This window comes from Populus nigra, chromosome 4 (genome assembly GCF_951802175.1).
Source record: "Populus nigra chromosome 4, ddPopNigr1.1, whole genome shotgun sequence".
Lineage (NCBI taxonomy): Eukaryota > Viridiplantae > Streptophyta > Magnoliopsida > Malpighiales > Salicaceae > Populus > Populus nigra.
Window position 1 is genome coordinate 4,112,804 of NC_084855.1, and position 14,096 is coordinate 4,126,899.

General features: G+C 35.1%; 2 protein-coding genes and 1 pseudogene across 2 annotated transcripts; 2 read left to right on the forward strand and 1 right to left on the reverse strand.

The window, feature by feature from the left end:
- Positions 1-363: 363 nt before the first annotated feature.
- LOC133690965 (AT-hook motif nuclear-localized protein 16-like) lies at positions 364-1,297 on the forward strand. Its single transcript, XM_062111247.1, has one exon. The coding sequence runs from the start codon at positions 369-371 to the stop codon at positions 1,167-1,169; it is 801 nt and encodes a 266-aa protein (XP_061967231.1). The 5' UTR covers positions 364-368; the 3' UTR covers positions 1,170-1,297.
- A 215-nt stretch (positions 1,298-1,512) lies between these two features.
- On the reverse strand, positions 1,513-5,149 carry LOC133692947 (pentatricopeptide repeat-containing protein At2g42920, chloroplastic-like; annotated as a pseudogene).
- On the forward strand, positions 5,050-8,525 carry LOC133691130 (glucan endo-1,3-beta-glucosidase 12-like). Its single transcript, XM_062111472.1, has 4 exons — positions 5,050-5,527; positions 6,325-6,828; positions 7,860-7,890; positions 8,002-8,525. The coding sequence occupies exons 1-4, from the start codon at positions 5,467-5,469 to the stop codon at positions 8,171-8,173; spliced, it is 768 nt and encodes a 255-aa protein (XP_061967456.1). The 5' UTR covers positions 5,050-5,466; the 3' UTR covers positions 8,174-8,525.
- The last annotated feature ends 5,571 nt before the right edge of the window (positions 8,526-14,096 follow it).

Below are 14,096 nucleotides of genomic sequence, written 5' to 3' on the forward strand. Positions count from 1 at the left end.
TTTTTAATTTAGAAATGTATTAAAATAAAATTTTTTATTTTTAAAAAATTATTTTTAATATCAATATATCAAAATAATATAAAACAAAATTATTTTAAATAAAAAAAATTAAAATTTCTGAGAATGCAGTACAAACTGCATTCCCAAACACTTACCCTGGGAGTCGATTGACATGAAGGGCATGCCAGTTGGGAGGTAGGCAGGGCGAGGAATGCATATAAACTAGTTAATTACAAGGTTGGTGCCACTTAACCTCCTCCTAAACATGATCATTCTTTTGGCTCCATGCAATAAATTTATTCGTGCATAATGTGCCTACTTAAGCTCAGAAACCGAGCACGGTTACTGTGTATTCTTTTTGTTTATGAATGGCTGGAGCTGCAGACCTAACATTCCCTTCTCTTGGATCTGAAAGAATCATGGATCGAAGCCAAGGCTCGGAGAAGGTTAATAACCACAGACCGAGCATAGAAGCAATCCTTATGGCCCCAAAATTGCCCAAGGCAGTTCCACCAGTTTCTTCAGCGCCGGAGGGTGAAACTATGATCAGGCGTCCTCGTGGCAGGCCAGCTGGCTCAAAAAATAAGCCAAAACCTCCTATTATTGTCACTCGAGATAGTGCAAACGCACTCCGCGCCCATGCAATGGAGGTGAGCTCTGGCTGTGATGTGTGTGAGAGTTTAGCTAACTTTGCAAGAAGGAAGCAGCGTGGAATATCTGTACTTAGTGGGAGTGGTTGTGTAACCAATGTTACCCTAAGACAACCAACTTCATCTGGGGCAATTGTAACCCTTCATGGGCGTTTTGAGATACTCTCACTGCTAGGATCTGTCTTGCCCCCACCTGCTCCGCAGGGGATCACGGGACTAACTATCTACTTGGCAGGGGCTCAAGGGCAGGTTGTTGGTGGAGGTGTAGTTGGTGCGCTCATTGCTTCGGGCCCTGTAGTAATCATGGCTGCATCATTCATGAAGGCAACTTTTGATCGTTTGCCACTGGATGACGATGAAATAACTGCTGCTGTGCAGAATCAGCATTACCAAAATGGTCGTCACCATCACCTTGATATTTCAGATTTGTACGGAATGCCGCAAAACTTGCTTACCAATGGTGCTGTGACCCCTGAGATTTACTCTTGGACACCAGGGCGAACCATGTCAAAATCCTAGTTAGCAGCACATCTTCTAGTCTCTCAAATTGGCAAATCATAATATTAATCAATGTTGTGTCATTTCACTAATGTTTTCGGGCTTCCTTGTAAGATTAGCTACCTGTTTTACCTGGCATGAACTCTTTATTTTCCATCAATCTAGAGTTCCTTCAGAACACAGTGCAAGGTTCGTGTGTGTGTGTGTGTGTGTGTGTGTGTGTGTGTATAGAGAGGGAGATTCGTTTGGACACGCCTTTAAAATATGGCCTTGTGTTTGAATCAAAGAAAACATGCAAATCAGTAATGATCATTAAAATCTTAAGAAGCTAATTCATCGTTGGTGATTTTAGCTGTTCTTTGTTTCACTGGAGTTCAACCACCAGTATCAGAACGCATCCTTGTTCATTTAAAACAGAGAAAATTTTAGGACTCATGGGACTCGAAAGTACCCATTTCAAGTCATGATATAATTCGCTAGAAACAACAATCTTAATTGGTTCATAACAATCCTGTTCCATCGCCTTTAATACCCATCCCAAATCATCAGATTCATGGTAGATCTCTTGAGATGGTGCAGCCTTCCCCCAGAAACCAATTCTTGAACTTCTCCATTAACTTCAATCGAACTACATCCAGGTTCTTTGTCTATCTGCTTTTCTTTCAAAGAAAACCTTTGCTGCATTGCTTCTTCCAAATGACAGCATAAACATTCGACAGAAGTACAAAACTTGAGCTCTTTTTTGGATTCAACTCACTCAGTCACGTGCTTCGCTGCTCGTTTCGCCATCTCAATTTTTCCGTACTTCCTGCAGAGGAGAGTAAAGGCCCCCCCATATAACGGCACCTGGATTTACAGGCATGCTTCTTATTAGCTCCTGTCTCTTCGAGGAGTTCAGCTCGGTCTAGATTAGAACATCAACCATACAGCTATTATAATGCTCTATCGATAGTTCGATCTTGATTGTTTTTGTCATTAAAAAGAAATAGTCCGTTTCTCTGTCCACCATACCACCGTGATTACAAGCCGTCAAGACACCTAGGAAACTGACATGATCCGGTTTGCAATTTGAAGACTCAAGCATTGAAAATAATTAGACCGCTTCATTCTCACGGCCATTCAGAGCTAGGCCTAAAAGTAGGGAGTTCCAACATGACAATGCTTTCTTGGGGGCGCTCTCGAACACTTGGAGAGCCTTATCAATGCTCCCACACTTGGAGCACCGTCTATAATTGCTGTAACAACAATAGCATTCAACGCAAAGTTGTTCTTCACTATATAATCATGAATCCATTCTCCCTGTCTAAGTGCTCCTAAGCAAGCACAGGCATTTAACAAGCTCACCATTGTAAGCTCACTTGGCTTAGTCCTCTCCTCTTTCATTCTTCTAAACAGATCCTTTGCCTCAAAGAACTTTCCTTTCCCGACATACCTACTAATCACAGAATTCCATGACACGGTACTCCTCAGCACCATATTGTCAAACAACCTCCTATAGACTTATCAATCTCTCCGCATGTAGCAAGTCCTATAATCATTGTATTCCACGTAACAACATCAAACCCATAGCTCCATCGAATATATTTTTTTCCGCTTCACTCAAAAACCCACAATTTACAGCTTTTATGTTGTATGAACAGATTCGCACAAACTTTTTTTTACCTTCCGCCACCTGTATTCGACGAAAATCAAATATTTCGGGTTATTACCTTGGGCTTGACTTTCTGTGACTCTGAGATCCACACCAATAATTTGGGTTTTTCTTGCCCGCTTATTTCTTTGAGTGGGCTTTTGGGAAGTCCGAAAGTGGGCACCCAACCTCTTTTTTTCTGGGGGAGCGGATGGACCGGTAAACTAATTTATAATCCTCAATATTTATCAGTGTTTTTATTTTAGTCACTCAATCTCAAAACTTATTTCTTAGTCCCTAATATCTTACAATTCGATGACATTATTGGGTGGGGACTCTTAGATTATAGCACAAAATATTAGAATCTATCGTTAGAGAGTTCCTTCTTCAAACGATTTTATAAAATGACGAGGTTTTATCTTTATTTTTTTCAGATATATTTTTAATTTTGAGGTGCGTAGCATGTAGCATATAGCATGTGTGTATGTTTTAAGATTAATCCACATTAAAAAGATAAATTTGTGATAGCTATAGCAATTATTATCAAGCAATAATGCTTGTTCTTTTAAATATTTTTACTTCAAATTGTCCCCATCAAACACATGCCCACTTAAAATAATCTAGCAAGAGAGCAACGATCAAGAAGTGGCTTTAATTGCACTAAAAAAAATTAAGTATAGGAGTATATTATATAGAAGTACTACATAATGTATCCAATTGGTCAAAAGTGCAGCCTCGGGATAGAGTTTTGGACGGCTCGCCTTTTGTTTTTGAGGAGCAATTTTAGTAATTTTCTTAACATTTTTAACAATGGTCCCCTTCCTTGCAAATTTAAATATAAAATTTTGTTGGAATGGTGGTTCATATGAACGTTTGGTATTAGTGGCCATCAAATGCTAAACACTAGTAGATGATTGTCGATGCCACCAACTACACGATAATTAGGAGACGATGATTTTTATTTTATATAAGTATAAAAGACACATTTCTTTTCAAGAAACGCATTTTAAAATTAAAAAAAAATCACTATATAGTTCGAGATGAACAATATCTCTTGAAATGATCTAATATGTACGGGTGTAAACATACATTAAAATTAGGTTTTATCTTAAGATCCTGACCAAAACACGTTTGGTCTACATACGTCTTGAGGCAAGTCATAACCAATTTAGGGTTATGATTAGTTTGAGGTTAAAAATTGGAATTAAGGAATTACGTGCTGAGGATATAAAAAAGTGATTAAAGAATAAATTGTTATGATGTTTGGTGATATTGTAAAAAGCTATTTATAATAATGAGGTTCAATAATTTTTTTAATTAATATCAAGATCAAATATAATAAATAAATAACAAATAATGGCTAATGGTAGAAGCCACTTGTAGTTTTTTAATGAAATAAATATTGAAATTAAAAAATGATATGTACAAATTCTAAAATTCCTCTCAGGTTATTTTTTTCCCTCGCCCTCCTAGCATCAAGTGTTAACCCTCTCTCCCCAACAAAACTATCAAACAAAGCTAACTCTTCAAAATCGAATCCCCTCCGATCCAAAATAAAAAGCAATTCAGGCTAAAAAATATTATTTAAGAGAAGGAAAGGGAGTTGTTAGAGCTCTTCACGAGATCAGGAATAAAACTTAGTTGTGATCGGTTTGTCCTGCATGGTTTTTCTTGGGAGCTGACCGTGAGTCTACTCTACTCTTTTCTTTTCTTTTCTTTTTGAAGTTTTTTCCCTGCGTGGTTGCTTAAAAATCTTGCTTCGGCTTTTCTGCTCGGCATCAATATACGACGACGCGTTACCTGAGATGGGCACGCTATGCCTTAAGCACCACTCTTTACAGTCAGGGAATCATTATCTATTTCCATGTCGAAGTGAAAAATTCGACAGGTTTGTGTCACCGAGAAGAATAAGAAGTGAAAGGCACATTCTCTCCATGTAGTTGGCAGTCTTGATCAATAACAACCCAACAAGAAACTGTAGCAAATACTTTAACCCAACCAAAAAGCAGAGAGAATACTTGAGTATCACTCACCCCACTTCGGGAGATCCAGGCTCGATCATCCCACATAAGGTCAGTTGTGCAGTGCCAGATTGATCACAAAAACATGCAGCACATAATATATATCAAAGAAATTGACTGGATCCAATCCAAGTTCGACCTGTGCTCTCATTATTTATAAGACAGTGAAAGAAGAAGCATAAACTTAAAAAAAAATATTAAGACAAATTAAAGGCAAGATGTATACATCATCGTCATCATTACAACCATCACTTGCTAGCCCACAAACCAAATCTAAATTCCAAAACGATTCTCTCCCTTTACTTCTTTTTCAACCTTCTTCTCACCTTTTCCCTCCTTTGTTGTTCCATCTCTTGCTTGCACCCTCCTCTACTCCCATGTCTCCTTTCTCAAGTCTTCCTCTACACCCACATAGAGCTACTCTTTCTCTCTCAAGACTGTTCTTATTCCACAAGATATATATTTTCATAAAGCACAAAGGATGCAAAATCTTGTTTTCTCAACAAGATCATTGATGCGCGCTTCTGTAGTTTAAGATTTATTTGCTTCTTTTCCCTTTACTTGCTTTGAATAAAGGGTAAGCTGATTGGATAAATACATCATAGAAGAGAAAGAAGGAGAAGGAGAAGAAGAAGAAGAAGAAGAAGAGGGCCTGGGGTTTAAGCCCATGGGTGGCAGAGTCATCTACTCCCTGATGTTTTTCTTACTCGGTCTCTTCCTTTCTTCAGGTGATGATTTGCTTTGTATGATTGGAATGACTCTATTGCAGAAAAATTGTGTTTCACAACTTCGTTTCCATCAGACCAGGGAAGCAACAATTTCACATTTTCGATTTATAAATACATTACTGATTTTTTTTTCTTTTCGATTTATAAATACATTACTGATTTTCTTAATTTCTTGTTAACTCAAGCATACATGATATACTTAAATTAGATTTCAGAAACATTATGGAGATTTATTTTTTATTAATCAATCGAACACACACACACACACACACACACACACACACACACACACACATATATATATAGTGCCTTTGCTGTGAGTTTTATCTCCTCATTCAAGTTCTTGTTTTATTAATTCTGTTCTTTGGAGCCAAGCTTTCGCTACCTTTTTTACATGTTGGAAGCAGAAATATTTGATAGCTTTCTTCCATGTGGTTTTAGCCCTCTTTTTGAAAATGATGCTTCTTTCTTCACACATGATTCTTTCCTATCCATTGGGCTATAGTCTATTGTACGAAGTAGATTTTTCAAATTTCCAATCATGGTTCTTATTCGATTTCAAAGATTGTCCTTCCTTTTTTTTCTTGTCAATTATTAAACATGGTGGCCTACTCCAGTTGGACACTCTTGCTGCACTGTAACTTACCATTCTACTTGTGACTTTAGGCTAGTCGGTGAATTTTGGAACCATGCACATAATAATATCTTGATGTTAAGTCTGAAATAGTGTGTGAACAGCACTAAAAATCTCGACGATTCCAAGGAAAGCTTGATTTTACTCTTGATTTGAAATCCAGGTTCAAGTGTTGCAGAAATGTTAGCAGATGAGAATAGTAGACAGGCAGACCATGGAACAAAACAAGTTGTCGTGGATGCGAGTTCTATTTCCAGTACCCGAAAGGACATCACCACCCCGATAACAACTGTTCCCACAATAATTCCCGCCACTCCCACTGCTTCAACTCCAGTAATAAACCCAAATTCTGAGCCTGATTCCACATCGCCTGCTACCATGACACCAATGGTAACCCCAACCTCAACGGCATCGCCTGTATCTCCCGGAGCTAGCTGGTGTATCGCTAGCCAAAGTGCATCACCAACAGCGTTACAAGTTGCTTTGGACTATGCTTGTGGCTATGGTGGTGCTGATTGCTCAGCAATTCAGCCAAGTGGAAGCTGTTACAATCCAAATACTCTCCGTGATCATGCCTCTTATGCATTCAACAGCTATTATCAGAAGGATCCAGTGCCCAGTAGCTGTAATTTTGGAGGAACTGCTGTTACTACTAGCACCAATCCAAGTAAGTTGGGTCCTTTATTGTGACGTATCCACTCATTCTCTATGTTGCATATTCATTCATTATATGAGATTAGTTATAACTTAGTCCCCGTAGTTTATCAGAATTAATTAATTAGCACTCGTGGTTTCACAAATTAAATATTTAATCCTTGTATTTTTTTTAAAAAAAAAATCATCTATACCTTAATCATTTTCGTTCATTTTATGCTATTTTTCAATTTATTTTTATTTAAAAGAATGAAAAAAGAAAGATAATAAGTGGATGATATTAAAATATTAATGAGAAAAAACAGCATTTTTTGGTCAATAAAACTACTAAATTAAGTATATTCAATAGAGGTCAAAGAACTATTTAATAAGTTTTAATATTGAAAAATTTTATAATGCTCAAGAAAAAACTAGTGAAATCCTATTAACTATTTTACAAAAAAAATTTATACTATTGGGATTAATTATTACTTTATATATACAAACAACAGAACTAAGTTATAATTAATTTTTCATTATATCCAACCATATATATTAAAAAAAAAAATTCCTACGAGTAGATTTGGGTTAAAATCAACAATGGGGGTTGGTAAAACTTACCACACCTAGTTAATTGATTGACCAGTTAACCCAACTTCCTTTTCGAAACAAATGCTTGGAGTCACAGTTTTCTTTTCTATGTTCACACTTTACAGTGAAGTTTTTAGTTTTCCCTTTTAATTAACACCTGAATTTCTGTCTTTTTATTATTATTATTTTATGAATGATCAATGGTAAATTCCAGGTCACACACTTGTAAGTCTACCATTTCCACTCATTTGTAAGCATCGGTCGTAAAGGTTTTAGGGGATTCGGCTTCTTTATTCCTTATTCTGAACAAAAAAAGAAAGAAAGAAAGAAAGAAAAAGCAGTGCTTTTCTTTTATTTATGCTTAATTTCCCATGTTCAAGTTCTTATTAGAACAGTGCTTCACTCTGTTAATGAACAAAAAAGCTGCGCTCTCATTTACTTGTTCTGTTTTTTTTATTTTCAATACAATTTCAGGTACGGGGACATGTCAATTTCCCTCCACAAGGTGATCTTTCTTACTAACTATAGTTTTCTCTCTTTTTCGTCAAATCGATAAACTTCAACTGGTTGATTTTTCTCCGAACTCAACTTACCTGGATTTGGAAATGTCTTGCAGCACAAGCTCATCAATCTTGAACACCACAAATTCAAATGGAGCAACGGTTTATGGTGCAGTACCTTCAAATCCTACCCCATCGGTAGCTGCCAGAATTAACGAGACACCACATTTTATGTCTCTGACATTTCTCATCGTGTTTCTGGCTAAATTAACATCATCTCTGTGCTAGAGGGGATACACGTTCGGTTTGGTACAGTAATTAAACGGTACTGTCCTGATCGATTGCTTGCCCTGCTTGCTGGTCTATGCTTTTTAGGAGACTTGGAAGCACATGTGCAGGGATGATGAAAGCTAGGGGTATATATCTCGTTGCCTTGGCTTTTTTGTGACAAAAGTATATTTGATGTGTAAATTAGTCTTTAGTGATCACATTGAAGGGAGGTAGTGTAGAGAAAGAAATCTTATTTTGTTGGTGGGGTTTTTTTGTACTGGTAGAAGAATTTGCAGATATCTTCCTTTTTTTCTGTATTTGTTGATGATGAGAATAAGAAATTAGTGTAGAGAAACAAAATATTATTTTTGATGGTTTGATGTGATGATATAAAAAATTAAAATAAAATATTTTAATATATTTTAAAATAAAAAAATATCTTTTTAAAAAACTTACACCACAATATTAAATACATACTAAAAGATAAAAGATTGTCCGGCAATGCTCTCAAAATACTGTTTGCTCAAAATTTAAAACTTTTTTGCTTAAAATTAATTATTTTTTTAATGTTTTTAGAAGGGTGATATGTCAAAATACTGTGCTGACGAAGATTACCAAGACACGAGTTATTGAATTACATGTATCTGAGTGGAAACCTTAGAAGAAGTTTGAAGAAGAAAAGGGAAGCCCTTTATTTTATGAATGAATCGATTGATTTCACAAGAAAAAAAGGGTCGAAATCCAGAGTTTAAAAGCACGGATTGAGGCTTAGAAAAGAACCTTGCAGGTTCACGAAAAAAGGCAAAAGATTATACCATTGATGCCGACCGAGTCTAGACAAACCAACCTAAAAAAGGACAAGAATCCGCAAATTATGAATTGCCTTGCTGTAGCCAAAAGCTCCAAGACAGCTAAAACACTGCCCGCATTTCCAATCCTAGCAGGGAAACGAGAGAAATATAAGTGCTCATAACCCAGGCCAAGAGATCCCACCTACAAGCACTCCTAGAGATCGATAAAATGAATACACATTCCCAGAATTCTCAAATTATGTCATGGCACTCGGCTGATCTTAGTTCAGCCTCACATGAATGTAATAGTGATTCCTGCTTGCCCCTCCTAGTTCCGCCGCTGCCCATACACATCTTTTATACCTTGGGCCACAGTACCGGTCGCTTTGAAACGAAAATACTTTCTATATACGACGACTTCGACGTGCCTATAAAAGTATAGGCTGCTCGTTTTCAAAGGATAGCTGCTTGTGAATGTGAAAGGATCGTTGTAATTAAAAGTTCAAGTTTTATAAATATGTTATTTTAATATATTTATAAATATAAAACATATCGTTTAACACACTCCTAAGCATGCCCGAGCTCTTTCACGAATATATACAGTTTTGCATTTATCTTTTCATTCATTCATTGAAAGTGCAGAGGATTTGAAACCAAGCACGCATATCAGTATAGCATGGAAAGTGGGGAAACTCCCATGCATGTGCTCCAAAGATAAAACCACCATTGCCTCCCGTCCCTGCCATGCTTCCTCAAACTGTAAAAATGTAGTAAATATCTGCTTTCATTAAAATTTCCAAATTTTAAGAACGTTGATCAGCCGCCACCACATGGACCTGTAAATTCTTCAGTCATTGGAAGAAAAATCATTCGGATGCAAGGCATGGATCCCAAGAAACTGGATGATCATGAGGGGTTGGAATGTTAAATCTTTTGTCCTGAGAAGATCATTATGCACAAATTAAATTACTATGCTATTTTTGGAAGATTAAAGTTAAGAGCTTTTTTGAAGTATGGGTCCGCTGTAGCCTACCAGTGCGCCGCTGACACTTTTGGCCGCAGGGCATTGATTAGTCTGTCAAAACGCCAAAATTTAGGTTAGACTTTTAACTTGTTGATGAGATAAAACATCTCTGCTGCATGCTCTCATTGAAACTGCATTGATGCAGACATTTGCGCTGTCGTCTTCCAATTAATTCGGGTCAGCTTAAAAAATATAAGAAATGAACTCTACCTCGCCCAGTTTACATAGCTATTTGAAATCGCGGTGAAATTTTATTTTTAAAGTATTTTTTATTTTAAAAAAATATTTTTAATATTAATACATTAAAATAATGAAATAACAATAAAAAACTAATTTAAAATAAAAGGAATAAAATTTAAAAAACAAGATCTCCACCCCGATTCTAAACACACAAATACGAGAAACCAGTAACAAAATTTGTCAGGGGATGTTGACCACAGCCTTTGGTTTCTGTTACCACAGCACTTTGCATTAATTGCAATGATAATTGCTTTTATATTTTTAAGGTTTTCTTTCCTTTCTCCCTCCTGTTCTCTTCTTTAGTTCTGTTTTTCTTTATTAATATTTTTCTGCTCTGAAAGTTCCCTTCCATGGCTAAATTCTATGCTTTGTTTGAAATTTTGCTCTCTCCAACTATTTTCATTTAGCATTGAAATGGTCCACTTTTCGAGGGAGTTCCTTACCGGTCCTTGAGTCTGTCAACAGCCTGGAGATTGGAATCGGGGGGGCCTTCATGAGTAGATTTAGATTTCCACAGTCCATTTTAATCCTGACGAACAATCTCGAGTTAGATGACCCTTACCATCTGATCATTGTAACTAATTTAAAATTGGAAGGGTCAAAACTCCCGAGTAAATTTCAGCCACGTTAGCCACTGGCTTATGTTGGTAAATGTCATTTATCCAATGCTCATTGTTAGTTGTCGTACTAAGCCAATCTGAAGGACCCAGAGGAAAATTGATATGATCATAGCCATTACTTTTGATTGATTTCCAACAAAATTGATCGTTGTTATCATAACTTGTTGATGGTTGTCTAGGAACACAAGAATTGAGATGTCCTTGACAAGTATTAGGCATCATAAGATATTATATTCAAACCATGCTTTTAAAAATATATTTTTTTTAATTTTAAATTAAATTTTTTAATGATTTTAGATTTTTTTATGTGTTTATTTAAAAAATAAAAAAATATTTTTATATATATTTATATAAAAAACACATTAAAATATAATTTATGCTACACTCTCAAGCATGCTATTGATGTATTAGACTTTAATGCGGGATCTTTGTTTGTAGAAGAACTTTAATTATATTTGTTATTGCGGTCCAACTGTGTTTTTAAAAAATTATATATTTTTAAATTATTTTAACATGCTAATATGAAAAATAATATTTAAAAAATAAAAAATATATATTATTTTTATATAAAAAGATATCTTAAAAATAATCTTTACAACGCCTATAAACAACACTCTTAAACAGATGATAAAACCAAACAAAGTTGTTGAGAACTAATCAGTATTTCACCAGTAATGTAATTATGAAAGTTTTCTTTTAAAATTGTGCCAGTTTCCGAGGTTCTTTGAAAACCCATCTGCAAGGGTAACATGCATTGTTTGTTAGGTGCCGGCCATGCATTACAGGGCGAATTGGGCATATTTCATTGCGTGATTTAATTTGTTAGAATCTATATGAACATAGAATTTTCTTCAACTTTTTTTGGTTGACATGGTAGGTAAGGCCATGCAATTCTCATCATTAGTGGTATAGTACTCTTAATTCATCTAACTTCAATGTTTGGCTGGCTCGGACTCGACTCTAATCTAGACCACTAGAAAAACTACTGTCACCGCTATTTTGCTCTTCCGTCGCTGGTGTTTGTCATTCCTGGCATATGTTACAAAACAAATATGGAAAAAAAATGATAAACGCAAACTAACTGTTTTCAAATTGGTTCATGCATCTTTTCAAGGAAGTGTGGTGGCAATTGGTGTGAGAAACAGTGCTGTAGGTTGCATAGCACATGGTTCGGCGAGGGATGATAGCAAGTGAAGTAAAATTCACCGAATTAATTAGTGATTCATGCGTGCAATACAGTGAAATTCACTCAGCTCGAGAACATTACAGTTTAAAACAGTCTTATTATAAAAAAAAAAAAAAAACATAAACAGTTTAAACTAGTTTTTTAGTTTGACTCAGTTTTTTCGGTTTGATTTTTTCAGTTTCAGATTTATAAAATCAAACCAATCAGTTTTTTAAAAATTCTAGTTAGTTTTTTTCACGATTCGATTTATTCAATTATTTATTTTTTAATTTTCTTGATTTAATTAATTTTTTTATTTTTTTATTCATCTTTAAATCAGATCAGTTTGAATCGTGGGGAAATGGACGGGTGCTTCTTCTTTTTCTCGAATTGATCTGCTGTCTCATTATTTCGAATAAAAAAAAATTGATACGTACTACCAGGATTCTCGACGCCTTTTGACGGTGATGCATGCTGCACGCCGGTGGAATGCGCCGCCAGTCTTATTTTTGCCTATCTTCAAATTTGGGCAGTGAGTACTCATTATCATTGCTGGAGTTCAACAGGGTGCCATCCATGTTACAACCAGCTAGCGCTGCCACATTCGAAATAATTCACTCATTTTGAGCTAGATAGTAGAATGATTCATATATTTTAATTGATTAAATGTAAGGTTGTTTAGCTAATCTGGTTACCTGATAATTTAAACATTTGACTACGTTGTTTCTTAGGTTTCAATTTTATATAGCAATTAACCATAAGAGGGACGAACCAAGAAGAAAAATGTCGTGCGTGTTCCTCGTATTCAAGGATTTAGGATAGAAAATGTCGTCCGTGAGTTCTCTCGATTGGAAGAAAATTCGGCAAAGTTTCAGTTCGACGTTTGGGCATGCAATTATCTATCTTAAATCAAATGGTGGTTGATCCAATCCTCACACTCATCTAGATCGAGGACACAGTTGATTTTCTCGTGGAATTAACATCTCTATCCTACGTCCCAAAACGAAATATAATTATATGATTTTTATTTTTTTGTCTACAGATTCCTTTTCAAAAACCCTATTTCCCGGTAATAATAGCTTACCAGCCGATTTTATTTCAGATGCATAATGTCAATTTATTACCAAAAAAATCAACATGTGTTCATTCAACGTGCAAAACGCAGCATAGAAGTGTAATGTATCAAAGTTATTGAACTTTGCTTAATTTAATGTTATAATTATAAAATAAATGGTTAACCTGAATTAATTTGAATCAATTTATTAATTTAAAATAATATCATTTTATTTTTTTAAAAAAAACCACTTTGTTTTAAAAAAAAATTAGAGTTAAACTAGATCTTAACTAGATTATGAGTTGATTTTTCGAGACAATCGACTTATATCATGTAAATTTTAATATGATTTAATTTAAAACTTGCTAGGATTTATTAGTATTTCTAAAACAATTTTTTGTAGATCAAAGTCTATTTTTTCTTACAATAAGCTAGCCCCAAAGGGAATTTAGAAAATAATTAGGGCCCAAGCACGAAGATGGCCCCAACATCTAGTGCCACTTAGCTTGGCTCCATTATACCATGCTTGGCTCCTCGTGCCCCGCACCAGGCACTTGCTTGAGACTCATAGGCTTAGCCATTACATCTTAACCCAACCATAAAATACATGTATAGAGTCTATAGACCCTGCCTTATGGCCTGGACCTGATACTTATTCTCTTTAGGTTTTTTATTTTTTTTATCAAACCTAATTAATTTTGTCTAGACCTTATTAAATTTGCACTCTTAAATGTATACAAGTTTTAATGACTTATTATATTTTTATCTTATTAATATTTATGTAAGAAATACTATAATAATAAAATGATTCCCCGCCCGTTTTTTTAAAACAAATAGACATTGGTATAATAAATTATCCAGGTAAAGGCTTTATGATTTTTTCATTCTCAACATATATATATATATATATATATATATATGACACAATTTTGTCATATGAAGCATTCATTAAATGGACAAGAATAAACAACATTGTTTTGGGGATTTAATGCTCTTTAATATATTTAATGAAAAAAACTAATTTTTTTTCTTATTTAAAAGATTTTG

Bases quoted from the DNA above. Each gene is read 5' to 3' on its own strand.
- LOC133691130 (XM_062111472.1), top strand. From the start codon at position 5,467: ATGGGTGGCAGAGTCATCTACTCCCTGATGTTTTTCTTACTCGGTCTC. The intron at 6,829-7,859 runs GTAAGTTGGGTC...ATACAATTTCAG, and splicing joins TACTACTAGCACCAATCCAA to GTACGGGGACATGTCAATTT. The intron at 7,891-8,001 runs GTGATCTTTCTT...AATGTCTTGCAG, and splicing joins TGTCAATTTCCCTCCACAAG to CACAAGCTCATCAATCTTGA.
- LOC133690965 (XM_062111247.1), top strand. From the start codon at position 369: ATGGCTGGAGCTGCAGACCTAACATTCCCTTCTCTTGGATCTGAAAGA.